Below are 26,490 nucleotides of genomic sequence, written 5' to 3'. Positions count from 1 at the left end.
GTGTGTGTGTGTGTGTGTGTGTGTGTGTGTGTGTGTGTGTGTGTGTGCGCGCGCGCGTGTGCGTATGCAAGAAAAAATAAACGTAGATAAAATATGTAGATAAAATGTATTGCAAATTAATCTATATTTATATATCTCCATTAATAATCTTCCTTTTTTCTATCTCTGTTATAAATATATAAAAAACAAAAAAAGAAAAATTTGTAGTCTAAATTGATAATATACACAAATATACATGCAAAACAATTTCAACATTGATGCGTTGATCATAAAAAAGCGATATTCTAGATCACATTGCTTTAATGAAGAATTAATTAAGCAAAATTTAGTAAAATACAGGATTTTGTCAAAATTAATAAAATTAATTTCGTGCAATATGGATGCAAACGTTTAAAAATGCATATAAAAAAGGGGTGCAAAAAGATGCAAATGTTAGTGACTTTTTCTTTACTTTTATAATAAGACATAAGTAAGTTTTTCTCAGATAACTTTATGGTTTATTTGAGCTTTCAATATTTATCTTTATTAATATATATTATATTCTATAATAAATAAATTAATTAATTACAAATAAACAAATGTTTTGTCTATATTAGTTAATTTATTATTCTATTTAGAACATACCATATCGTATAATAGATAACTGTTTATTTTTTAATTATACTCTAAAATACGTAAAAAAATTCTGCGGAAATTACATATAAAATGAGAATTTATTTGTTCTTGTATTAACGTCGTTGTATTGTAAAATGCCCCGAATCTCGCTTACCTGCAGAAGCAAAGGTCTCCGGTGAGGGTGCAGCACCACGGGTCCCATTGGTGGACCCGCCACCGGTACCTGGTGCCCCGTCATATGAACTGAGGGCCGTGTCATACCTCGCCCACCACCACCACCACCCGGACATAGTCCCATCTAGACACATGCACCAACACCAAATGCATATTGCAAACTTGCACACCCAGGCCAAAAACACCAGTCAGTTTTCTTACCACACCTTCCCATTGCCATTTAAACATTTTCCACATTTATTTTGATCTTATTTATCTTTATTTTTTATTTGTATTAATATAATTAATATATGACAAAAATAATATAAAACAAATTTTTATCAAAATAAATAAATTTATAAAATAAGAAAAAATTCTTTTATCATGATTTTAAGAATGTTCATCTCAAAAACAATAATTTATAAAACTTTAAATCGATAGGTTCTAAGTATTGCAGATGTTTCTTCAATTGTTATTATTAATATATATTAGTAATTGTAACGTCTCAACACACACAATACACGCACACAGAAAATGTTTTTGGCATAGAAAGTGTTAAATCTATTATTTAGCTACGCCTACAATCACAGCAAATTTTTCAAGTCTTAGTTTCGTTTCATCAAATTATTCTAAATAAAGCAAGATTTTATTTTAAATTTGTTATTGTTTGAGTATAATTCAATCAATATATATTAATTTAGTAATGTATTTAAGCTTCTTTCTATTTTTTACTAAATAATTTCCTCATAATTAATTACTGCAATTATTAAAATTATTTTATAAAACACTCCCACATTCAGAAGTAACTTTCATGTAAATATGCTTTGTAAAATAAGATTACAAAAAATATTAACATATATTTCTAAAAATATTTGTTATCTTAAAATTGCAGCTTAGCAAATTATGTAAAATTACTTCTATTTAATACTGCATAGCCGCGCAAAATATTTTTGAAATAAATTCAGCAGATGTGTACGAAACTGACTGACACATATATTATACATGCAATCATGAGATGTTTTATTAATTATATATCATAAAATGCTAACAAACCATATGATGTAATTAATTATTATCAATAATTTTTTTAGTAAAGTATTGGCATAATAACGCGTTATTAAAATGACCAATGTTTTGTTTCTTTTATTTACAAATTTTTGCAAATTTCCTATAAAAATCTTTATTTTTTCTATACACACACACGCACACGCATACACACACGCATACGCACACACATACACACGAACACAGAGTATAGCATTTAATTTTATGACCTAAATTATCTGTTATATGGATTATTATCAAAAATCTTTTTAACAAGAGCATTATCTTGTATATTTAATTTTATCTTTTCAGTCTCTTTACTTTATAAATCTACTAACTTGATTCTCTCGCAATTACATGAAAAAATTAAATATCAAACGATGTATAAATTTTCAGATTAAATATAAACATCGACACTTACTTGTATCGGTCCGGGATATGGCGGTGGTGGTCCCGGATAAGGGGGTGGTGGTGGTGGCGGCGGTGGCGGTGGCGGCGGCGGAGCCAACGGCATCCGGGGACTAATTATATGATTTACAGCAACTACTCTGCCCGGCATATTTGGCACCCCCGCCGCAACTCGCATGCCTAGCCGTTGTTGTTGCGAGACTATAATAAAAATATATATTATACATATTAAATGTCAAAATTTAAAGACTTACATACACAAAACACAATATAATATAAATATTAGACCGAAGATAGAAATATTGTAACTAATTCGAGATTTTTGTAAAATATAACTTTTTACGCAAAAAAATCTAATATTTTAACTCCAAAATAAACAAATAATATTGTTACAATTTTTTTTTAAATTTACCTTGCATATGCGCCTGCGAAAGTCTCTGCGGATGTCCAGGAAAACTCGGTGGATAACTCACAGTTACCGTATTTGTGGAAGTCACCACACCAACCGCTCCATCCGGTGAAAGCAACCTTGTTCCTGGTGGTATCGGTCGGCCCATCGCTGCCGCCTGTTGCACTTGCTGATGCATCTGCTGTTGCACTACTTGCGCCTGCATTGCCTGCGATGTCGCTTGCGGCGATGTCATTGTCGGCACGTTAGAATTTTCTGTCAAACTCGTGCTCGTTGAGCAGGAATCAGCAATTTCAGAAGATGAACTAGTCAATTCTGGCTTCTGATCTTCGTCCCTGGTTTCCTTTTTTTGCTTATCGTCTTTGGAATCAACTTCGACTTGCTCGAGTTCCAGATCAAAAATGGTCTTCTTCCCACCCGCGATCGTGTCCAGTTCAGGATCCGCATATTCCAGAATGTTGAAGTCCGCTCCCATTTCAGCTTCAAGAATGACAAATTTTTAGTTTTAAATTTTGTTAATCTATATAAACAAATTCACTTTTAAGTCTTTTTTTTAAGATTAATTTATATAGACTGATTTTCCGTTTAATTATATTTTTTAAATTCAATTCTTCATATTCTTTCTTGTGCAACACACATATACACACTTACCGAGCAGTTCGTCATCATCATCTGCTAGATCTCCCAATATTGCACTGACCCCCTCAACTTCGACTATCGGCCCGGCTCCTTCCTGTTCCAGCTTTTCCAATTCAGCTGTCACATTGTCGGGGATCTCGGATGCTTCTGAAGTAGCCACTCCCGCGGTCTCACTCATCGTCGTGGGGATGAGTGGTGCTCGGACCATCCCTGGAGCTGTGCTCAACACGCGAATACCTTGGTTTAAATTGTCCTGTCCCGTTCGCGCGATGCGTTGATTCTGTGCCTGATTCACGTCTAAACAAAGATTTTTCTCATTTTTTTTAAATCTTTCATCTATAGACTTTCATATTTGTGTAATATCAAACTCGTCTCACATTTCAGATTACAATTTATGTAAAATGCTAAAAAACATCTTTGATGAATGTTTCTGAAGATTTTTTTAATTTACCTGTAAATCTCTGTTGTTGCAAAATGTCATAAGATTCAGAAATGGCATTTCTTACTGCTGGCAATCGTGTTTGAAGGCTTTGAGTTGCCTGGAAATGCTGCTGAGCAGCTATATTGGTAGCTACTTGGGGCCTATTCTGGAGTAGTGTCCTGGTACGATGGTCAATCGGATTCTGAATATTTCCAGCTACAGGATGTCGCGAGTTTATTCCTGAATTCATACATTACATGTAGAAACTTCACGTAAAAATCAAAGATTTCACATTAAAAATAAAAGTGACAATATAATAAACTGATTTTATGAGAATATTTAAATGTTATATAAATGTTATATGTATAGAAATAAATATTGTACAGCAAAAAATATTTGTTATAAAATAGAAGTATAAATTAATATTTATATATTAAAAATTAACAAAAATATTGCGTGCATACCAATGGAATTTCTTATTAAGACGTTTGGTTGAGTGGGTATTCTGGGCCTAATGATGCCTGGCGGAAGTGGATGTCTAAAAGTACCTTCACTAGAGTTGTTTTGTACTTGAGAATGTTGCTGAAGTTGCACATGACCCGCTTCAAACTGTTGCTGGTTGTTCTCCGTATTATTTTGTCCATCTGAGTTGTGAATGTAATTGAAAAGTTCGAAAATGTGATTTTAATTAAATTTTAGTTTAATTAAGTTTCAGAGAATATGTGACTCATATTTATTATAATTATTAGTAATTAATATAGTTACAATAATTAAATTCATATTTATTATATTCATTAGCTTACATCGATTTGCCAACATCTATTGTTATAGCAACATTGATAAATTGCGAGTTTATTCTAATTATTCTAATACTAATATAAAATTATAGAATAAAATGTATAGAATAAAATGTACCTTGAACCCAGTTGGCCCCGGCTCCTTCAATCTTCTTACTAAACTGTTGTCTTTGCAGTAAGTCCCTCAACTGTCTATTAACTTCCGGTTGCTGTCCAAAGGCTACCTCTTGTTCCTGAGGTGTTCGAGGAGTCTCAGAACCTCTGGGCGATGGATAGCCAGATGCGGCAGGGATGGATGTAGGAGTGACAGGTGGCTGGCTGTAAGGATCAGGAGTTCGCGATGTTGCAGGAGGAGCAGGAGAAGGGGGAGGCGGAGGAGGAGGAGGAGGAGGAAGAGGAGGAGGAGGAGCATAAACAGGGGGTCGCGGAGGATTAAACACGGGGGTACGGGGTGTACCTGGTGTCTGGGGTGACGAATAGGGGGATGCAGGAGTTGAAACATTGCCTTCGAAGCGCTGGAAATGTGACTCCTGAGAAGGTTGAGAAGAGGCAGGGGACTGTGGAAAATCATGAGGTGACTGGGGTGCCTGCGGTGAGAAGGGAGACGGTGGTTGAGGAAAACCCGGACGTATCGGCCGGCAAGGAACTTGCGTAGGCAGACGTACCATAGTTTGATGATGGGGTGACTGAGGTGTGAGACTACGAGGAGTCTTAAGTGAAGGCGTAGCGAAGGTACTTCGGGAAGGAGAAGCTAAGGAAGTCAATTGACTTGTATCCTGCAAAAAAATTTTTAAATTGATTTAGAGACTGAGGTTACATCATTTTATTTTGTATATTATTTTATATTTTTCGATTTTTTAAAGCAATTTGTGAATATATGGACAATTTAAATTTCGCATAATTTGTATGTAACATACGCGACAAATAATTTTATTCAAATATTTTATATATATATATATATATATATATATATATATCCTCAATATAAAAAGATTAAATTAAATAGACTTACTTGCGCCGTGGAAACTTGTAACTGTGCCGTTAATGCGGGTGCAGTATCACTAATTAATTGTGGTACATTTTCTTCGTTCATTTGTCTATGTACTCTGGCAATTGCTTTTAACAGAAAAGAAATATATTATTATTACAGAATAATGCTCCAAATTGCTATAGTAGAATTTAATTTAATAAATGTACCATGTACGCGTTGCTCATGGATGACCTGCTGCTGTAATTGTGCTTGTTGTTGACGCAAGGCTTGCAGTTGTTTCCATTGTCTTTCCTGCTCAGCTTCTCTGGTAGATCGATCTCTGTTTGATAGTCTGTCTTGTTCCTGTTGAAGACCAGTAATATATAAATTTTTAAGCTATTCTTTAAAAAAGGTCATTACATTTAATGTAATTCTTTTTTAAAATTTGTTTTATTAGTTACATTTACTGGTAGTTGTATCAGTGAACAATTACAATACAAAAAATTAGATTTACTATTAAAATTAATTTTATTATTTTTATAAAATTTTTATTATATTTGACTATATTGTAATATTTGTGTATTATCAAACTTATAATTATTTTGTTAGTAAGTATTAATCTTATTCGTAAATCTAACAAAAAATTTAATAAATATATACCCAAAATTTATAAAAATATTTTTACAATTACATTCATATGCGATATAAATTGTTATCAAGAAATCAATTCTAAAATGTAATGACCTTTTTCTTATAAAGCACAGTTAAATATAAAGCACTAGTTACAATCAGCCAATAAAAAGTATTCATATACGTAATATCGGCCAAAAATTTGAAAAGAATATTCAAGGAAAACTAAGAACAAAATATTAACTTTCGTATATCTGCGTTAGTTTTACGATATAAAAAATAAATATAATTTCAAACTTTTGGCCATACCTTGTATAAACATCTTTTTAAAAGTAACAACAATAATACAACTAAATTAATAATGATTAGCAAGATTCTGTAAATCTCATATATGTGCAAACACACTGGAAATAATTATAACCAGCCACCATATATTAATTTAAAGAGATTAATTTATAATATTAGTACATTTATACATATACGCGCGCGTATTACTTAGTTCACTTGAAGAAAACTTTAATCACAGTCAAAAACACAAAACACCAAAAACATCACAATCTCGTCGAAGAATAATGCGACGATTCCACATTCATGCATATTAAAATTTGAATTCCAGTAATTTTACATAACAAAATACAATTATAATAAAATGTATATTATGTATACATATAGGATATACCAGATCTAACACACTATTTGCTGATACTAAATTTCTAAGGTCATTAAAAAAATGAAAATTTTAATCCATAATCCATAATGAGCTGTAATAGTTCAATAAGTTTTTATTTTAGAATAACAATTTTTAAATGGAAAATATTTAAAGTTTGCATATTCAAATGTATGGTACATCGTACAATAGTAAAGACACGCTTACAATTAGATATAAATATAATTTATTGAGATCGATATTTATTAGAATGACATAAAAGATATCATTCAGCAATGACTGGCCTCAATTTTGACAATTTGATGCACTTCGCATTCTAACATCATTATTCGATAATATTTATACTGTCAGTATGCATAACAAATTAATTACTTTTAAATAACAACTTTTTCTATTTAAAAACTTTTATAATTTTGATATTTTAATATTAAAATTTTAATCTCTAAGTAACCTAAAAAATTTACCATTAGAAGATGCGGTAAATCTAAAATACCCTCTCGGAATTAATGTGTCTAAACATGACAATAGGTATATTTAAAAATACATCATCTACAGTAGTTCTAAAAAAACCTAAGAATCTACAAGAGCTCGTTCCTTCTATAAAAAAAAAAAAAAAAAAAATTCCTGTATTTGTTTAATAAATTTTCATATTACCTACTCCTATTTCATTGTTTCTTCGAGTTATAATTGACTTGCTATATCTACTTGTTTGTTGTATCTTTCATAGTATAATTCAGCTTTAAAACAGATAAAAAAAAAGAAATCTTAATTTTATGAAATTATAATTATATTCGTATTAATTATTTAATTATTGAAAGAGGGAAAAATCTGAAAAAAATGTAAAGTAATAAAATTAGTACTAAGCTACTGCATAACCGTTACAGAGCAGTATACTATAATATACTAATTTATCAATCATCCACAACAACAATACAAAATCATAAGCAATGTCAATGGATTCAAAGGATAAGAAATGAATAATGATTCATGAATTAGGATCGATAAGGATAAAAATAACAGGATTCGTTAAAAAATTATGCTACTATTCTTAAACATGCTATTGGAATATTTTTGAATTATAAAAGAAATATATTTAAGTATATACTATCTATTATAACAGCAATTTGACAAAAATGTTCAGCATTCTGTATTTAAAAAAATATTTCATATTTAAATAAATATAATTTAAATAAATTCAAGTATATAAAAGAATAAAAATAACAAAATGCATAATTATTAAAAATTTAATTTCAAAATTAAATAGATATGTAAATAAATTTAACTCTTTATAGGGAAAATATATTGACAATGATGCTAAACAAAAGTAACAATGTGATTTTAATATGAACCACAGCCCTATAATATTTCATAAAGCATGAAACACGCATTTAAGGAGTAAAATCTTCGTTTACAATATTTTAAATAAAATACATATACATGTATACAGGGGGAACACTAAGTCTTGATCAGATGCAAAGAGAAAGGCAAGAAAACACTACGGAGGCTCTCACCATGATGTTATTCGGGTGGTGGTGGTGATGGTGGTGGTGGTGGTGATGGTTCTGTACGGGAGGCACAGTGTGAACAATTGCAGTGGGTGGTGTTGGCGGAGGTGGGGGGTCGTAGTGCTCCTGGCTGAGGGACGGAAGGGTGCGCATGATCTCGGACGGAGTGAGCACTCGGATCTGATGCTGATCTATGCTATTACTCCCGCCGCTGTTAATGACAATCGGAGGTGGACGTTGCTGGAGGGGTTGCTGCCCTTCACCCGAATTATTGCAATGAGAAAAAGAAGAGGAAGAAGACGTAGAAGAAGACAAAGAGGACGAAGAAGCCGGTGTTGTGCAAGATTGCAAGGTGGACGACTGTAGGTTTCTAGGAGCCTCAGGGGAGAGGGAGGGGCTGAGCGGGGTTCCCTGCACCCCACACACCTCCTGATGTTGATTGTTGCCAGTTGATGTCATTCCAGTGGTCATCAACATTCCTGATTGCTTCTCAATGGGCCTCAGACCCACTCCCTGCTGTTGCTGTTGCTGCTGCTGAGCCGTCATAGCGGCAGGTTTGGTGATGATGGTAGTCATGGCGGTAGTAGTAGTAGTAGTGGTGTTGATATTGATGGTGGTGGTATTGGTGGTGGTTATATTGGTAGTGATGATAGTGTTGGTGGTGCTTGGTGGTGGTGTCTCCTTGGAGAGCTGTCGGATCAACACCGGGCGGTTCGCAGTCACACGATGTGATATACACATGAGGATATCTCGCATAAAGCAATCTTATATAAGAGCATATTTTACAACACTGCTCCATTTTCAAATTATATCACGCAGATAAATTTACATATATTCTTTACAAAATAAATAATATTAAATTTTTATATTTTTATGAAAGATATAAATTTCAAAAAATTGTTAGTTTTGCAAGCAAAAGTTCTTGCATCTTCTGAGCAACATCCGAACAAGCCAAAAGAAAATACAAAAGGAAAAAAAAATTATTTTGTATATAAAAATTAAATAAGTATTGTATAATACTCTATAGGGTTCTTTCTTATTATTCCTCATATCTCATTTTTTCTTCTTACATCTTAAAGCATTATTAATTTCGTTCCATTTTTCCAGATATATCTAAAATTTTCTGATATACCTACATTTAAATAGTATCAAAATAACAGCTTTATGAGAAACACCTTACATGTAAAAATGGTATAATGGGCCCGAACGAGGCGAGATAAGAATAAGTCGCACAGGTCGCACTCAACACGAAATTTCGATTATTAACATACATTAGACTGTTTTCGTATTTACGAAACACATAGAAGCAAGGTATATATGAATTTTCTGGACTTCATGAATTTATGGATCTACGAACTCATGAATTTACAAGGATTCTTAATGGATTCTTATTGGATGTATCTAAATACTATGTTGTACCGATTGTGGTTTTAAATATTATACACATCTATGTCTAATTTATAAAACAGAGACAAAAGTGGGTAACAGGGTTCATTCATCTACACACTTACGAATCGATAGATTTATAGATTATAAATTCGTAAATTGATTATTTGTAGATCCACATCTAAACACATGCAGATCTATAAATTGGATTTATATAGCTCTCAGATGTACATACATATATATATATATATATATATATATATATATATATATAAAAGGTTTTTATCAAATTGTGCCAGATTTTAAATAGAAAAATTTTTTTGTAACTTTTGGATAAAGCTTTTATGAACATATATTCATATAACATTCTTTTTCTTATTTCTATTCATAATACAAACTGGCATATTTTGATCGTTAAAATTTGAGACACTGTATAATAATATTCTTCTTTTTCTTAGAACTTTGTATATACTTGCAAATATTTTTATAAATATTTCTATTCTTAATTTTTACATGTAGGATACATGTTTTTACATGTAAGATTTAAAAGTCCCTCTTCACCTCATTTGAGCCCACTATATAGAGACCTGTTCACGTTCAATTCTACCTATCTTCGAGCGTGAGTGGGACCTATTTGTATTGTTAATAGCTTACAATATTTTCTATTGTCGAAACTAGATACGAATAAAAAATTTACAACTGGAAATATTTTCTATTATGAAAAATGTAATAACAAATTTTTATTCCTTATAAAATTTATCTTTTCATTTTTTGAGTTTTTTGAGAAATGCAATTACTTCTAATATTGTAAACAATGGATTTCATCATCCTACATTGATTATTCTATCTCAGCTATTCACCTATAATAAAATTTACATTTCTAATGGAATTAATGCAGAAATGTGGAGCAAAATCCACTGTTCATCTTTAAAACAAAAATTATTTTAATTACATATTTAATTTTAATCATTTTTAAATATTATTTTATCTTTTTGAATCTACTGCCAAAATAAACAATTCGGATATAATCTAGATTTTATGAAAGATAGATTTTATTTTGTTTAACCATTAATGCTGGTAAAAACCCAGAAGTTCACAATATGAACGTAATTTACGACATACAGAATTGTCGAGCTGTTAGTCTCACTTGAGTGTTAGCACAAGACACGCTCGAGGACAAAAACCCCAATAAAAGAACGTCTAGAAATGTTGGTTATTCTAATGAATTATCGCGCTTTTTCAGCCATAAATTCTGACTAAAGAATTAACGCATAAAAACAAATGCGATAATCAAAATATTTTTCTTGTTTCTGCAATATATATACATCAATTACCTGTTGTGCCTTTTTCAAGCGAGCTGCGGTTCGATTTTCTCGAGCTTGATTTAAATATGGACTTCTCTTATCGGTTGGAAGTGCTCGCCATTTCTTCAGAATTTGCTTGCATCTCTCGGCCCACACTACAGAAAGTAAAAATATTAATTAAAATATTATAAATCATAATCTTAAAATTTAATTTCAACTTTTGGCAGAATCAATAGAAGATGAAAGACATATTCGAAATAATTAAAGAAATATACTCTTACCTGGATATTCAGTTTTCCATTCAGGATGATTCATATTAGCATAGAGAACTGAGGCTGTTGTTGCTGCCTTGCCCAATGCTTCGTCGGCTTCCAGCTTCTGATTGCTTCTTTGGTTGTATGAAATGGTAGCATTGCCTGCTGGAGCGTTTCCCTCGTCTTCTGGATTCACCCATGGACTAGGTGGCTCCGAAAATGCCGGACTAAACTGTGGACTACTAAAAAATTAAAAAATAGTTTAAATTTACAAAAATTAAAATTGATATCAAAGTACACATACATTACATATATGATATAGTTTTTTTTACATCAATTTAATTTTGATATTATTTTTAAAATATATTTATTCTTACTTGCTGTATTCGGAGTGATATGGTGAAGGCGGTGGAAAACTCATTGGGGAATTTAAGTTTGATTGACCAACCGAGGGTAGAGCACCAGGTATTTGAGGTCTCGCCAGAGGCATTGCTGTTTGAATACCTATAAAGCAATTGATTTAAATAAGATAAAACATAAAATATATAAGAATTATAAGAAATAAAAAATAATCTACTTATAATATTTTTTATAAACAGTGAATATATAATTCAAGTTATTCTTATTCTAGTATTCAGAAAACAACAAAACTGATGTCAAGATGTCCGAACTTGAATAATACTCGAATATTATTAAAATATATTTTCGAATGTATTTTAGAATCACCTTATTGTATGTCATTTAATAAATAACTTAATTTCAATTCTCTTCCATTTTCCTCTAATAATTATTGTAATTTTGTTGTTATTTTTATTCAAATTCTAATTTATGTTGTAGGTTATTTATATAACTTTAATCACTGTTTTATTATTGATATAATTGGTATGCATTACCGGGATGGGGAGAGGGTGATACTAGAGGGGTAGTAGACGATGAGGGATGCGAAGTCTGAGCTTGAACAGAAAACACTGATGATTCCTGAGACTCCTGAGATTCATCGGTCAGAACGCCTTTAAATATTTCCTCGATGTCTTTACTATCCATATTAGGTAATCCTTTAAAAAAAAAAAAAAAAGATTTATAATATTCAATTTTATACTTGTGTTTAGTTGACTATATTCTAATGTTCTACTGAGATAATATCAAAATGTTAATAAAATAATATATTGTATTATTTCTAATATTCACTGTTTATGACATAACATTTAATGTTTACTTGGAAGTGCTTACCAGTATCTCTGACCATCGACTCCAAATTAAAATGTGGACTGAGAATATCTGTCAATTCATCTTTACTTCCACCTTGTGCATCATCCAACTCGTCCAATGCTTCGCTCGCCTTCGCTAAGTCCTCATCGTTTTCGTTCATTATTGTATTCACTAGATCGCTATCCAACAAATCTCCAGAAATTGGTAAAATATCTCCGAGTGCTTCAGTATCACTTCCGTCATCTTCCACGATTTCTTCTCTTTTGATTTGCTCAGGAGCAATCTTTCCGTCTTCTTTTTCTTGTTTAGCTTTGACTTGTTCCATTACCTTCAATTCGTCTTGAGATAACTGAATTGTATTGGCATTTTCAGGAACTTTGTGTTCTTCCTCGGATTCGCTGCTGCTCTCAAGATCTTTCTCCTTTGTTGTATCCATTAAATCTTTACCAAAAAACGCTTCTTGCATGTAGATAGGAAAACATTCCGCCAGTTTCGTTTTTGGCTTTCTTCTCTGAGGTTTTCTTCGGGGTTTATCGTCTCCCATTCCTACGATTGAAGATTCCCCAGATTTCTCAGCATCTCCTTCTTCTTCTTTGTCCTTCCTGGTTCTCAATCTTACAATAAATCCTCCAATTCCTAATTTTTGCAAATTTCTTTGACGTTTTCTTCGCAAAACAGGAAGTCCATTTTCCGAAGTGCAAATGCTGAAGCCTTCAGGAGCAGGCTGGTTCCATACCATACCTTCTTTCAATACTGTTTCTGGTTCATCTTTGACATCTATCAATTCTAATTTGTTATTTTCCTCTAAAGAATTGTCTAAACTTCCACCAGCAATGACAGATTCAATAGTCGCCATGATATCTGCTTCTTTATCCACCATCTGAGGCTGTTTTCTTTTCTTTTTTCTTGTTTGCTGATGTTCGGCGGTTAATGATTTAATATGATTCATCCCAGCTTCGGAAAGATATACTCCTTCCACCAAATATTGTTGTGAGGAAGCTTTAAATAATTCTGTACTTCGATTTTGAGGTGGAGAAGACGACCGAGCAAACTTCGAAGAAGGTTTAGAAAGAAGATGAGGAGGGGGAACATCTCTAGGACGACAGAGAAGACAAACGTAACCTTCCGCAGCGCAGCGTTCGGCCTCAGCTTCGCTTTTAATCAAATCACAACCGCAGTGAAGCCATCTTTCACACTGTACGCATTGAATGATGAGATCACCCTCCTGATAAGCTTCTTGGCAAGCTACACAAGCGGTATGAGATGCGCAGAGTCCACACTGGGTGTAACTTTTTTGCCAAGATGAATTGAAACCGGGATCGTTGGAGCCACAAGTCTGACATTGTGCACACCATTTGCATTTCCAGGTACCATGCGGCACATAATCCAAGGGGGGGTCCATACAATAAATGTGATAGCTGATATCGCAGTCGTCGCAAAGGATCAAACGAGCTTCGTCATTTCGTTCACCACAGCCTTAGAAACAAAATATTTTATTAAAACTAGAATGCCCAATAGAATTATTTCGATTCATTTAAGATTTTTTTAGATTATATAACGCTACAAAACAAATAATAAAAATCAATAAAATTATCTGTGACAAGATATTCCATAATTGTATTAAATTTTAAGTTGTCATTGCTGAGCATCTTAATAAGTTATATACTAATACGTTTAGAATCAATCAATAATATGTATATTATTTCTATTTTCAATATATTAGATAATAATATTATAATAAATCTCACTTTAATAATAGACTATATCAAATAAAATAGAAGACTAATACAGATTGATACAAATTATCAATAAAATGTAAAATATTATATTTCAACTTTAGCTAACTTATACTGTTTTAATTTTTAATTATTAATATAATAGTTTTGATTTATCAATATATAATTACGCATTTTTTGTAAATTTAAATCAAAATTTGTAAAGAACTTGTATAACGTTTAACTAACCATTTTATAAATTAAAATATACATATATTTTAATTTTTTAATACCTTCGCAGACAGTACAGTCGAGACATCGCCAGCCCTTTTGTAAGATGACTTTAGTGATCTTAACGCTAGCGCAATATGGATGATAACACTGGCCGCATTGTACGCACGCAATCAAACAACCTTCCTGATCCATACCAATCGAACCGCACATCACGCAAATATCTTGAGTTAAAACAAATTTATCCTTTGCCGAACAAAGGATTAACCTGTTCTCACCCCCAAGCTGTTCTTCTTCCTTCGATTGTGATGAATCTGGATTCGGACTCTGCAATATTGATGAAGGATTTATGTATTATTTCAGTTATAGAGAGATTGATTCAGTTATCTATTACATAAAATATCTGATAAAAAAACCAACAAACGTTCTTCTAATGAGAATTTTGACTGATTTGAAATTTATTTTTTCTTAATAAAAATATCAAGGTATCAATAACCCTTTTATAAGTTACAATCGACTATATAATTAATGCTATACCAGAATTTATAATAAATTATAAATTACAGCTTACATACTAATATTAAATATAATGCAATGAGACATTGAATATATTAAATGCAAAATTATATTACTTAATCAACTACAAAAGAAAAAACAAAAACTAAAGGAAAAAAATATAAATTAACAAACCGATTTCGCCAATGAGTAATAAATAATTTTATTAATTAAAAATTTATTAATTTACTAATACTAAAACAAAAAAAAACCAAATGTAACATTAATATAGAGGTCTATATAAATATAAACATATATCTATTACAAAACTTTTTATATCACATACCTGCAAGCCTACTTCAGGCACTCCATAGAACCCTCTCATCTTTCCCTTGGGCCCTCTCTTTCTTCCAAACTCTGTCATCTTCTGCCTCTTCTGATAACCCAGTTTCCCAATACCTTTGGGCCTACCAATAACCCCGCTACTAATTCCAAATCTTTTCTTCGCAATCTTGGTGACACAAAACGGTTTTCCTTTCCCTAATCCAACAGAATAAAGCGCTTCTTCGGAACAACCACTTGGATAATCTAACTCAGAGGACTCGCCATCAAGGCTCTCTTGAGAAGCACTCAGACTTAAATCGCCTTCATCGATACTATCCTTCCGTCTGGCCACCATGGCAATGCTCTTGCAATGCAGGCAGACGTATTCGTAATCCGGTTTCGTCTCCTTGCGCTGCTGATAAGTAAGCGGGTCAGCTTCGGGATCGCATGTACCGTGCACGAACTTCTTGCAGGCATGACATTGGACCATTTCGCGATATGCAGCAGCTCTGCAAGAAAAAAATAAATAAATATAATAAACAAAGAAATATAATAAGAGCAAAATAATGTAATAATAAAATGTAGTATAATAAAACATATAAAGGATATATAATAGAATATATTAGAATATAAACAATATAATGATTACATTTTTATTAATTTAAAAAAAATATAAAAAAATTATAGATATTTTTTATGTCTAAAAATTATGAATCCTTATGTACTTGAATCAAAATATTGGAAGCAATAATATCAAAGACAGCATAGCAATGAAATAATACATAATATATAAACAAATTATTATAGTAAAAATTCTACAAAAATTTCAGAATTTAATTATATTTAATAATTTTATTAGTAATTCCAATAAAATATTATTATTATTCAGATCATCTAAACATTTGTACAAATGCTCGAGATATTTCAGTTACCTATATGCTTTCCTGCAGAGCGGACAAGAGAAACCCTTGTTGCGCTGCTGATAGCACGAATCACAGACGGTATAATGAGAATGCCACCTAGAAGACAGCCCAGCTCCTGGAGTACGTGAACCACAATCGGTACACACGCGACAACACTTGCACTTCCAGCCGTATTTTGGAATAGAAGTGACAATCGGTCGCAAACAGCCAGGATGATAAGCCTTGTCGCATCGTTCACATAGCATCACCTGTAACAAAAATCTTGTTTTACAAAAGCCATTAAAAAGAACATATATATATATGTATATATGTATTATCGGATATTATGTATATATATTATTGGAATGTAATTTCTAAATTTTTCAGAAAATACATTCTAATATTTCCTAGTGATGATAATTACTTGACATATCAGAAATTAGAATTTTAAATTAGAACTAAAGTTCTTCGTAAAATTCTGTCTTTAAAATTTCTGTAACCTTTGAAACATCCTCGGGTTGCCGACAGACTTGACATACGCGGCAAGACACGCACTGCCATCCAGCACGCACTCCAGGTAGTAACGCCAAACCCACGCAACTTCCGTGATAGTGTTGGCCGCACACAGAGCACATTACTAAATTCGAAACGTCGCCCATTCCATAACATTGAACGCAAGTTACCTCCCCACACACTGTAAGTGTAAGATTTTTGTGCATTTTTTGCAAAATTTTATGTCTTAAAGTAAATAAGGGAAAAATTGCTTTTTAGACTAAAATTTAGTTTTGTGAAGAATATCAGGGGTAACAAATACATACATATATACATATGTATGTATGTATGCATATATATATATATATGTGCGCTATCAAAGAATATACAATACATTAACTTGGTATGCATAAAATGCATTTAAATAAAACTTAGGCGATCCCATTTCTAAAGTAGGCGAAAAATAAATCGCATAATAAAAAATACGTTCAAAAACATGCTTGTTGTTACAATATTTATTTGATATTGTATAGTTCCACATTTATCACTGAGTGATTTCGTCTGTAGTAATAACAGCGCTTTGAACCCACAAACTTAGTTCACAATATTGATAAAATAATTTTTTTATATTTATGTGTAAAAAATGTATAGAATTTGGATTCTCTATTATGTTTTTAATTCTTTCTTTCTCTTATTTTATTCTTAGACATTAAATAAAGATTAGATAGTAAAAAATTTTAAATAAAATAGAAAGTTTAAAAATGAGAAACTTACATGAAAGCGGAACTTGGCCGAGATGCTGACTGCAGAAAAGGGCCAAATTCTTAGTGTCTTGAAAGCAACTGCTGGCCGCGGCACACGGAAAATGAAAATAACGATTGCACGATGCCACCTGTTGAATATCGATTATAATTGAGCAATTATAACAACTGCACAAATACAAAGGAAAAATTTTTTCAATTTCTAGTTTTTATCTTTCTAATTATTTATTTTTAAATATATAATCTTATAAATAATAACTGTGCGTATTTTGTGTACTTCTATTATAAATCCTATCTTTTATATCGCTGACTTATTATAATGGCTGAACCATAGCTTACTTTGCAGGGAATTCCAGCACCATAATGCGAACAATAAGCGCAACGTCTGGAAGAAGCTTGTAGAACAGCACGACATGTCAATTCTGGTAGTAAATCTTGACTGTTGCTAGACCAGATGATACATGATTGATGAACATAATAATGGTTGGCCAAGGAATCAAACAAAACCCCGACATCCGGTTCTTCCAAATAACCTACGATTGTCAACTCTTCCACCGGTTCTGTGAAATTAGTTAGACTAGTATTCCTGTAAAAGATAATTGCAATATAATAGACATAAATATGTATGTATTTTAATTGTTTAGTTGTATTATTTCCATACAATACATCAATTATTTTTACCTGCATTTGGCTAGACTTTTTTGCCTACGACAGGTAACGGCAATCCCAGGTCCAGTAGCACGCGGACTTTTATCTCCTGCGACGACGACGTTGACGAGATGATCAGTAGCTGTTTCATCACGGTTTGTCGGCTTCTCGGGAGTGAAACCCGGTGGACATGTCAGGCGCAAGAGTTCACCTTGTCCCAACTGACTCCTCTCGCCTAAATTGCATAACGCGCATACTTTGCCCGGCCTAGAGGTTTATAATTGTAATTTTTAATATCGTTCAAAATATTTAAATTTGCCTTTCTTTTTAATATTTAATTTTTTTATACTTAATTTATCAAAATAATTATATTTCATGAAAAATAAAGAAAATATTTTTTTTATAGAAATTCAATCACATATAATTATTTCATAACGTTTTTAAGTACAATTGCTTAAACTCATTTTGCGTCCAGAATAATTGAAAATTATAGAGGATATTTTACCATTGTTCAGGAAAATAAGGGGGTTCCTCCGGCGCTGGCATTGACCTATCAACCGAGTTTCCCATCAATTCACCGTCAGGAGCAATATCATCCATCCCAGTTGTACGCAAAGGACTTGGAGATTCCGAGTGTGTATCATCATCTTTACTTTTAGTACGACGCGGTATACCCCTTGTATATCCAAATCTATACAAGTAAATAATAAAATATAAAGAAATGACATCACAAATGATTTATGTATAAAATATAATCAGTCTCACCCCCCCCCCCCCACACACACACACACACACGCGCGCGCGTATTTGTATTTGTTCAGATAACGATTATAATGATTAAACAGACCCTTTGACTCTGGCACTGCCCCTTCCAAAGGATCTTCTAGTACCTCCTCCACGAGTTATACCAAAAGGTCGTTCTTTCCGGGGCCTGCCAGGTCCACGACGAATATTCAAAGGTTTACCGCCAGGTAATGGAAATTTTGAGTATCGCAACGGATCATGAAAAGCCTCATCTGGTGTAACTGGAAAAAGAAAAAAATAAGTAAATATGAAAAAATAAATTTAGAAAAATGAATAAATGTGCATAATATTGAATTAATTAAGCCCCTTGCACAATGCCAGGCAACAGGCAATAGTAACAGGAAATAACCAAAAAATCGTTAATTACAATCTAAAAAATTTGAATGCTATGATTGGTTGGCAACAGGCAATAGGCACAGAATTTCCAACGTGACGGAAACTCTGTGTCTATTGCCTGTGTCACTGTTTATTCTGCATTTATACACGATTTCTGATTTCTATTCCCTGTTCCTATTGCCTGTTGCCTAGCATTGTGCTAGGGGCTTTAAAGACATATTTAATATTAAATATTTCATACATATGTATTCCTTTGTAAAATACTAAAATTTTCTATGTAAATTTTGTGTTATTTTATTCTAGTTTCCTTACTTATATAATTTTTAATACTTTTTAATATTTTGACAACTTAAATGATTATATTTTCATAAATATCATAAATAATAATTGTAGCGTACTTATCACTTTTCCAAAATAAATGAAAAAAAAAATTTTTTTTAAATGTTTAAAATGTAGTTACCATTACCAGGAGTCGTTGGAGTTGTCTGTCCAAGTAATTGATCTGAGTTAGCTGGAGATATTGGGATTCCTGTTGACTCTTCATCTTCGTCTTCGCCATCGGAACCCTCGTCCAACTCCATCTCCTCTTCACCTTCGAGACGCACTTCATCATCCATGACACTTCCTCTCCAAGTTTTTGATTTACAAAGCTAAAAATTACATAATGTTACATAAAAATCTTGTCTCTATAAATCTAAACAAAACAAAAATATTGAGCTAATTAAAGTGCTTACTCGTACGAGTAAGCTTCGATTTTTGTATAAATTAGAAGTCTAATTTGTATTGAATCAAAAGCACGATATATAAAACAAAAGTAAAAGAACTTGGCAATATTTCGATAACAAGGTACTCTATACTCTTCACCTCGAGACTGCATTAGCCAGCATAAAATAGGTACTTGTCCAAATATTGATAATAAAGTTAAATAAACTCTACTAACCAAAGTCTGAACTTTTTCCGTTTAAACGTCGAAATTAAGGTAAAAGTAAGCACAGTTATTTAACAATTATATATTCAGTACGCGATAATGAAAAGGAATAAAATTTGTTCTAGAGTAATTCCCCCGCTCCCCACCTCCCTCCCCCTCGCGCCTTATCCAATAAAGCGATACTCGTCGTTCTCCTCCGGCTGAGGAAGAAAGCACAGGAGGCGAAGGGCTTTCCAGGCGTCGCGACGGCGACGGCGACAGCGACGGCGACGGTGTCGGCGACGAGGAGCACGTTCGCCAATCGCCATTACTACGTAAACAGATTCTCGTCAGGGCGCGCCGCCGTTTACCGTTCGCGTTGGCGGGGTGCCGCGGAACTCGGCGCTGAGAGCGGTCCACGTACCTGAGAATTTAATGCTGCCGACAAGGCAACGTGAGTCTCATGATGGAATAGACGACGGATCGCTGGTTATCGTGACGAGGGCGGCACAACCAGGTAAACATGTTGCAGCAGCGCGAACGGTCCGTGGAAAAAAAATGTCACATACACAGGTAAGCGAACGGAATCACCAGCGCGAACGGAAGAGTACGCGACGCGACTAGCGTACTAGGATCACGGAGAACGGAGGATATGCGCGCGCAACTACGCGCAACGCGCAAGTCCGTCGCACGTCGCACGCGCGGCCGCTGCCCGCGCCACACCGGCCACCGGCCACACCACTCACCACTCTCACCAGTCGGCAGTGTCGGCACTCGGCACTGTCGGCAGTCACCATTGGGCGCGTTCAGCAGACAACAACCGTTGAGTTCGTCTTATTTAACACTCCGCGTTGATTGGTTGGTTCTAAAAGTAAAAGAGCCACGCACGTTCGATTGCTACTGAACGGTTTGTTCTGCTGAACGCGGCCATTGACCAGGCCGCCACGTCAAGTGAAACGTGAAACTTCCTAGGTCCTCCCCTAGGATTTATATCCTTTCCCTAAACTACGGATTGCAGCTTTGCAGCCACGTGTAGCCCCATCTGTCGTGCATCTGCCCTATTAGTTTTACTTACGCTATTTGCGCGGTTTGCAGCTTGCGCGCAAATTCTTCGCTCTTTCTGTTTTTCTCTTTTCAAGATATATGTCGCTAAGGTAAATATATCTTGATCTCGCTGATCTCGTCATCTCGTTTCAATTATTTCAATGTACTACATCTATACTAATATTATAGTCGATCGCTTTTTTGTGCGATCAGCCAATGTTCTGAATTTCATTCATATCACTTTGCTCGCTGCAAAAATCCTTAGAAAATTTGCGGGCGGAGAAAGAGTCCTGAGTCGGAAATTAGAAGTTTTGTCTAAAGCCCATTTTACAATAGCCGTAAAAGTATGTTTTAAGACGTAGGCAGTAAAAATTGACCAACTACAGTCGATCATTCTTGGATTGTAAAAATCCCATTAGTCAATAGTTAATATAGCTTACAGCTTACATCTTAATGCATACTTTACGGCTATTGTAGAATGGGCTTAATATGACTTCAGAGATTCATTTTCCGCCAGTAATTTTTTTTTTTTTTTCTAAGGATTTTTGCAGCGAGCACTCGCTGTGTCCTGTTGTTTCTGCAAAGTAGCATTCTCTAAATAGTGTAAGCTTACACGACATATGTCGCTAAGGTATATGTCGATCTCGCTGATCTCGTCATCTCGTTTCAATTATTTCAATGTACTACATACATACATAAATTACACTGTTATAGGGATGCAAAGATGCAAGTAAAAACGATAGAAAGTTTGGATCTTTTTGGCGCCCACCCACGGCACGCGATAATATCAGTTATGTCCACGATGAATCCAGTCTGGAGCAGTGGTCCGAGTTCTTCATGCAAGAAAACGTTACGCAAATGTAAGTTAATTATTGATATAAATGTAGACTTAATTTACGCGATTCATGATTACGCGTATAATATGCAAACCAATTGATATCCCATATACGTTATATGTATAAAAAGGCTAAATGGTGAAAAAAGTATTGCCACTATTCTATAATAGCCTAAACACACATTATCATTTCTTGAAATAAATATATGTATTAAAACATCTTCAAATTTTGGAAAAAATGGGAGAAAAAGTTTATGCAGTAGGTAAAGAATATCAATGAAACAAATCTAAATGTATGTTTTTATTACACAAATATAGCAATATAATCCTTTTTTTATTGATAAATCCAAACTGAATATAAATTAAAGTTTTACGATAAAATAAAACTAAATTATGTATCTAATATATATGTGTTTCTCATAGTTTATATGTCGCATAAAATTAATTTTTACATTAAACATTTCTCATCTTTATTGGTATAAAGTAAAGTAAAAATGCAAACGTATGTATATACATATAGAAATATATATATATATATATAAGTTATAAATTATTATTTATTATACACTCAATCTTATATAATATAATAATTTAATATTTATACATTACGCATGTATGTATAAATCTAACTTTAAAAAATCATGTTATGTTAAATAATCACTGGATTATACTTTATGACTTTTATCATTAGATACTATAAATATTATCGTTATTATATAATATTAGAAAAGATGTTAAAAAGAAAAAGAAATAAGTCCATTTTTATTAAAAATGTCTCTAAAACATTTTGGAAATAATAATGTGAAAAAACGCAACGAAAATATCCGGAGTTCTTCTGTTGCTTCTTATTGTTAGATCACGAATAAAAGTTGACATGCGTCCCGACCCGTTGATAAGCACTTGAGCAGCAGGAGATACGGTAATGTCTCGTATAGCCTAATCACTCCTGCGGCACTAGTACTTAGGAACAGGACAGGACTTAATTTTTCCTTTCCCATTGAAGCTTCAGAGATCACATATTCTGCAAACAAAATACATAGCATAACATAAAAGATAAAACAAGAAAAATTAATTAAAATTAAAGATTTATTACTATTATTTTTAGCTATAACTAATTTTAAAAAGATTTAACTTTATTTTTTCTTATCAAGTAATCCTTAAAAATTGTTTCATAAATTTCTGTAAACAAAATATACGCACGCATCATAAAAACTGTGGAAAAGAATAAACAATAAATTTTAGTGATCTGTAGAACTATGAATGAAGAATACACGACAAATCTCGAGTTACCTTTTCTAAATTTGTTAATAAGATCCTTCAACGTTTCTGCAACACACATTGCTATATATGAAATATTTGGTGCATTTATCATTAACTGTTCATACGATAATGACGGAGGAAATCATTATAGGCTTATTTTGTGTGAAATAAAAAAAAGAACGTGTGTCACACATGCAATGTTCGTGAATTACTGAGTTCCTCCGCCAATTATCTAATCTCACTGAGTATTACTGGCAATATGGACTTATTAGGATTAATTAAGATTCTCTCTCTTTCTCACTCTCCCTTTGCTTCTCTGGTCCTTCTTTTTTTTTGTTTTTTTTTCTCCTTTTTCCCTTTCTTTTATCATTCGTGTATATGCGCACATATCTCTAAAAGGAAGAAAACGAGAGAAAGAGGAAGAAGGAAAGAATGAAGGAAAGATTATTGCTTTTTCTTATACATAAATTAAGGAATATAAAAAATTAAATATAGAAAATTATAATATCTATGTACATAAACGTTGTAATAATATAGTAATAAGTAATATTTTTCAAAGAAGAATTTTATAAATAGCTATAAAATACTTAAAATTAAATTGAAAATTTGGTCTCTTACCAAATCTTCTGTGAAGGAAAGTCTGTGAAATTATTTAAAAACTTAGCAGCTGGACACCCAGTATACGGTGATGATGCAATGGCAGACGTACTCTATTAAAACAACCTCGAGAAATCATTAAAGTCGTCCACTGTATTCTCCTTTCCCTCTCAATAGTATTCCTTCTTTCTTTTCACCCTCATTCTCTCATCAGGATTACTGGAATATATTTCGATTTTCATGTTTAATTCTTTTATAGTATGCATCTTCATATTATTAAAAATAATATAAAAAACATAATATAATAATCATTTTTTATAGTAACATATCAAATAATATATAATATAAATAATATGTAAATATGTTATAACATAAAATTACATAAAATAACTATAATATTTCGTAAATTCATATATGGAGCGATAAAAGCCATAGTGGTGTAAGTCAAATTTTTTAAAATATTGATTCGTGTGCATAGATACAATCTATACAATATATAAATTGCATCTATGCACACAATTCAATACTTTTAAAAATTTGACTTACACCACTATAGCTTTTACCCCTTTATATATATTAATTTTATAATAAATATATATCTTACATATTTATTTTGTTGTTTAGGCGCCCATGCGCGCGCGCGCGCGCGTGTGTTTCTGAAAATATTAAAAAACATTTTTTAACTGTTTTCTAAACATTTGGATATTTTCTTACAATGTAGAAAAATAAAATTAGTTTAAAGTGAAGTCGAAGATCATATTATTACAAAGATGAGAGAGCAAAGAAGTGAGGGTACAATTGAATCTTTGATTTCGCTGCGTTCCGTGTTTGGCAAGCGGGTTTCTCTTTTTATCAAACGTTCTATTCATCATTCATAGCCTAGCTAGAAATCGTTCTGGTATCAAGATTGCATAAGATGCAATGTGAAAATGTAAAATATATAAATTAAGAAATGGTCGAGCTTAATATAATAAAGTGAAAAATAAGTGATAAAAAATAAACAAATAAACAAAATGTTATGTAAATAATATGTATAATTGAACATGAAAAAATCTGATATAGTATATAAATTAATATTATGTTTATAATAATAATACGTAACTTTTGCTTGTGCGCGCGATGTGAACATTTTATAATAAAATTTTTCAAATAATATTATATACATATAATAGAATATATATTTTTTATATTTATATATGCAATACACAAGTATATTTAAAATTAAATTATTTATTCTTTTGAAATATATGTATAAGTGAAGATAATGAAAACGTTAATAAAGCAATGCATGTTGTGTTGCTTATTACTTTTTAACATCGCTCGGATTAAATTTTAATCGTTCGTCAAAGAGGATTAGAGATTCAGCTGCAATATCTACATACCAATGCATATACAGGCTGGTATAATAATTATCATCTTTGAAAAAAAAATTGAAAACATTAAGCAAAAAATATTTAAAAAACATCAAACAAGATTAAAATCTTTATATTAATATTGAAATTTTTTATTTTATCTTATCTCATTGAATGTCATTTAATTTAATTTTAATGAAAAATTATATAAGCAAAATTATATAATATTGTTTTTGTTTCTTGTTTAATCTTTATATTCGATAAAGGTGTTCAAACTTACTCAAATTTATTCAATATAATAATGATACACCCTGTAGCAGAACAGCTGACTTTTTTATGTTGGCAGAGTTGTAAAGATACGAAAAAAACAAGAGAAAAAAAGAACAGATTCGCCGTGGGATAAAACAAGAATGAGAAAAAGGGTGGGAGTTGTCAATTAACGTTAATTTCTGCTAATGTCGATGGCTCCTCTCAATGTTCGTCAAGCGCGCTGCACTTTCCCTCCCTTCTCTTAATTTGGAAATAACTCATCGTTTCTACGATAACATACTGATGTTTAGATACATTTGGGAGAAATAAGAGAAACATTTAAAAAATAAAAAAATTATTATATAGAATACAATAATAATGGTAATAATAATAATGCTAAAAAAGAAGAAAATGACAATTTCAGCGTTTTCTAATTAACAAGTTGATTAATTATTTACATAACAGTTTAATTTTTTATTAGACAACTCACTCTTTTTTAACTCAACGTTAATAATTAGAAAGAAATTAGAAAGAAATTACTAACAATAAATGTCACGCAACTGATTTCATTGATTCAATTTCAGTAGCCGTTAAAAAGAGTTTTGTTTTGTTTATTAACAGCTTCTTCTCAAGTTGCTTTCTCACAGAATATATTATTGGTATTTTAACCCTAGTCGTATCTTTCCTCTCTTATGTCCTATACACTATACTATCATGTGTGCGAGGTGAAGAAGTCATCGCGATAATGAGCGGAGGCCCATGAAGAGAGCAAAGCGCATTTTCAGAATAACAAAATATATACTTATATTGTATATCTTCTAATATCAATGCGCTTTATTTAAAATTGAAGATTAACAAGGAGAAAAGAAATATAACATTCTGAAATGTTTTCAAATAATTATTAATTATTTAGCAATTTGATTCGACAATGACAAATTAATTAAGAAATAATAAAAGATTGATTAAGAATAAAAAGCGATAAAAAAATTAATTAAGAGTTAAAAAAAGATTGTAGCTTGAAATTTGTTCAAAATACTTAAATGAAATAAAAAGAGCAGTAATAATAAATAATAACTATAAAAGAATGTATCTAGGTAATAATAAATAAGAAGGAGAAATCTCATCAA

The 26,490-nt window shown here is 32.1% G+C and overlaps 1 protein-coding gene across 13 annotated transcripts in view; it reads right to left on the bottom strand.

Moving 5' to 3' along the window:
- Positions 1-20,659, bottom strand: part of LOC112464315 (histone-lysine N-methyltransferase 2C-like) — a 36,437-nt gene extending 15,778 nt beyond the window's left edge. For 5 of the 13 annotated variants that reach the window (XR_003041902.1, XM_025031241.1, XM_025031243.1 and 2 more), the window contains exons 1-26: positions 20,451-20,659; positions 19,580-19,769; positions 18,827-19,004; positions 18,485-18,670; positions 18,013-18,246; positions 17,671-17,917; positions 17,345-17,462; positions 16,579-16,772; positions 16,109-16,347; positions 15,199-15,685; positions 14,420-14,684; positions 12,433-13,887; positions 12,096-12,257; positions 11,580-11,706; positions 11,230-11,444; positions 10,979-11,103; positions 8,265-8,948; positions 5,684-5,819; positions 5,499-5,602; positions 4,605-5,262; positions 4,154-4,333; positions 3,720-3,929; positions 3,281-3,565; positions 2,633-3,109; positions 2,234-2,421; positions 770-913 (exon numbers count right to left, since the gene is read on the bottom strand). Coding sequence is in view for 12 of the 13 variants with exons in the window: in XM_025031241.1 (XP_024887009.1) it covers positions 770-913; positions 2,234-2,421; positions 2,633-3,109; positions 3,281-3,565; positions 3,720-3,929; positions 4,154-4,333; positions 4,605-5,262; positions 5,499-5,602; positions 5,684-5,819; positions 8,265-8,948; positions 10,979-11,103; positions 11,230-11,444; positions 11,580-11,706; positions 12,096-12,257; positions 12,433-13,887; positions 14,420-14,684; positions 15,199-15,685; positions 16,109-16,347; positions 16,579-16,772; positions 17,345-17,462; positions 17,671-17,917; positions 18,013-18,246; positions 18,485-18,670; positions 18,827-19,004; positions 19,580-19,736 (7,455 nt within the window). In the remaining variant the exon portion in view is untranslated. Of the gene's footprint in view, positions 1-769; positions 914-2,233; positions 2,422-2,632; positions 3,110-3,280; positions 3,566-3,719; positions 3,930-4,153; positions 4,334-4,604; positions 5,263-5,498; positions 5,603-5,683; positions 5,820-8,264; positions 8,949-10,978; positions 11,104-11,229; positions 11,445-11,579; positions 11,707-12,095; positions 12,258-12,432; positions 13,888-14,419; positions 14,685-15,198; positions 15,686-16,108; positions 16,348-16,578; positions 16,773-17,344; positions 17,463-17,670; positions 17,918-18,012; positions 18,247-18,484; positions 18,671-18,826; positions 19,005-19,579; positions 19,770-20,193; positions 20,358-20,450 lie in introns of all 13 variants that reach the window. The other 8 variants (XM_025031249.1, XM_025031251.1, XM_025031242.1 and 5 more) reach the window with 7 other exon arrangements.
- Positions 20,660-26,490: the final 5,831 nt, after the last annotated feature.

The sequence above is a fragment of the Temnothorax curvispinosus genome, unplaced genomic scaffold (assembly GCF_003070985.1).
Source record: "Temnothorax curvispinosus isolate PA1 unplaced genomic scaffold, ASM307098v1 QBEX01014079.1, whole genome shotgun sequence".
NCBI classification, from domain to species: Eukaryota; Metazoa; Arthropoda; class Insecta; order Hymenoptera; family Formicidae; genus Temnothorax; species Temnothorax curvispinosus.
The sequence above is the reverse complement of the archived record's forward strand: the minus strand, read 5'-3'. Positions and strand labels throughout refer to the sequence as shown.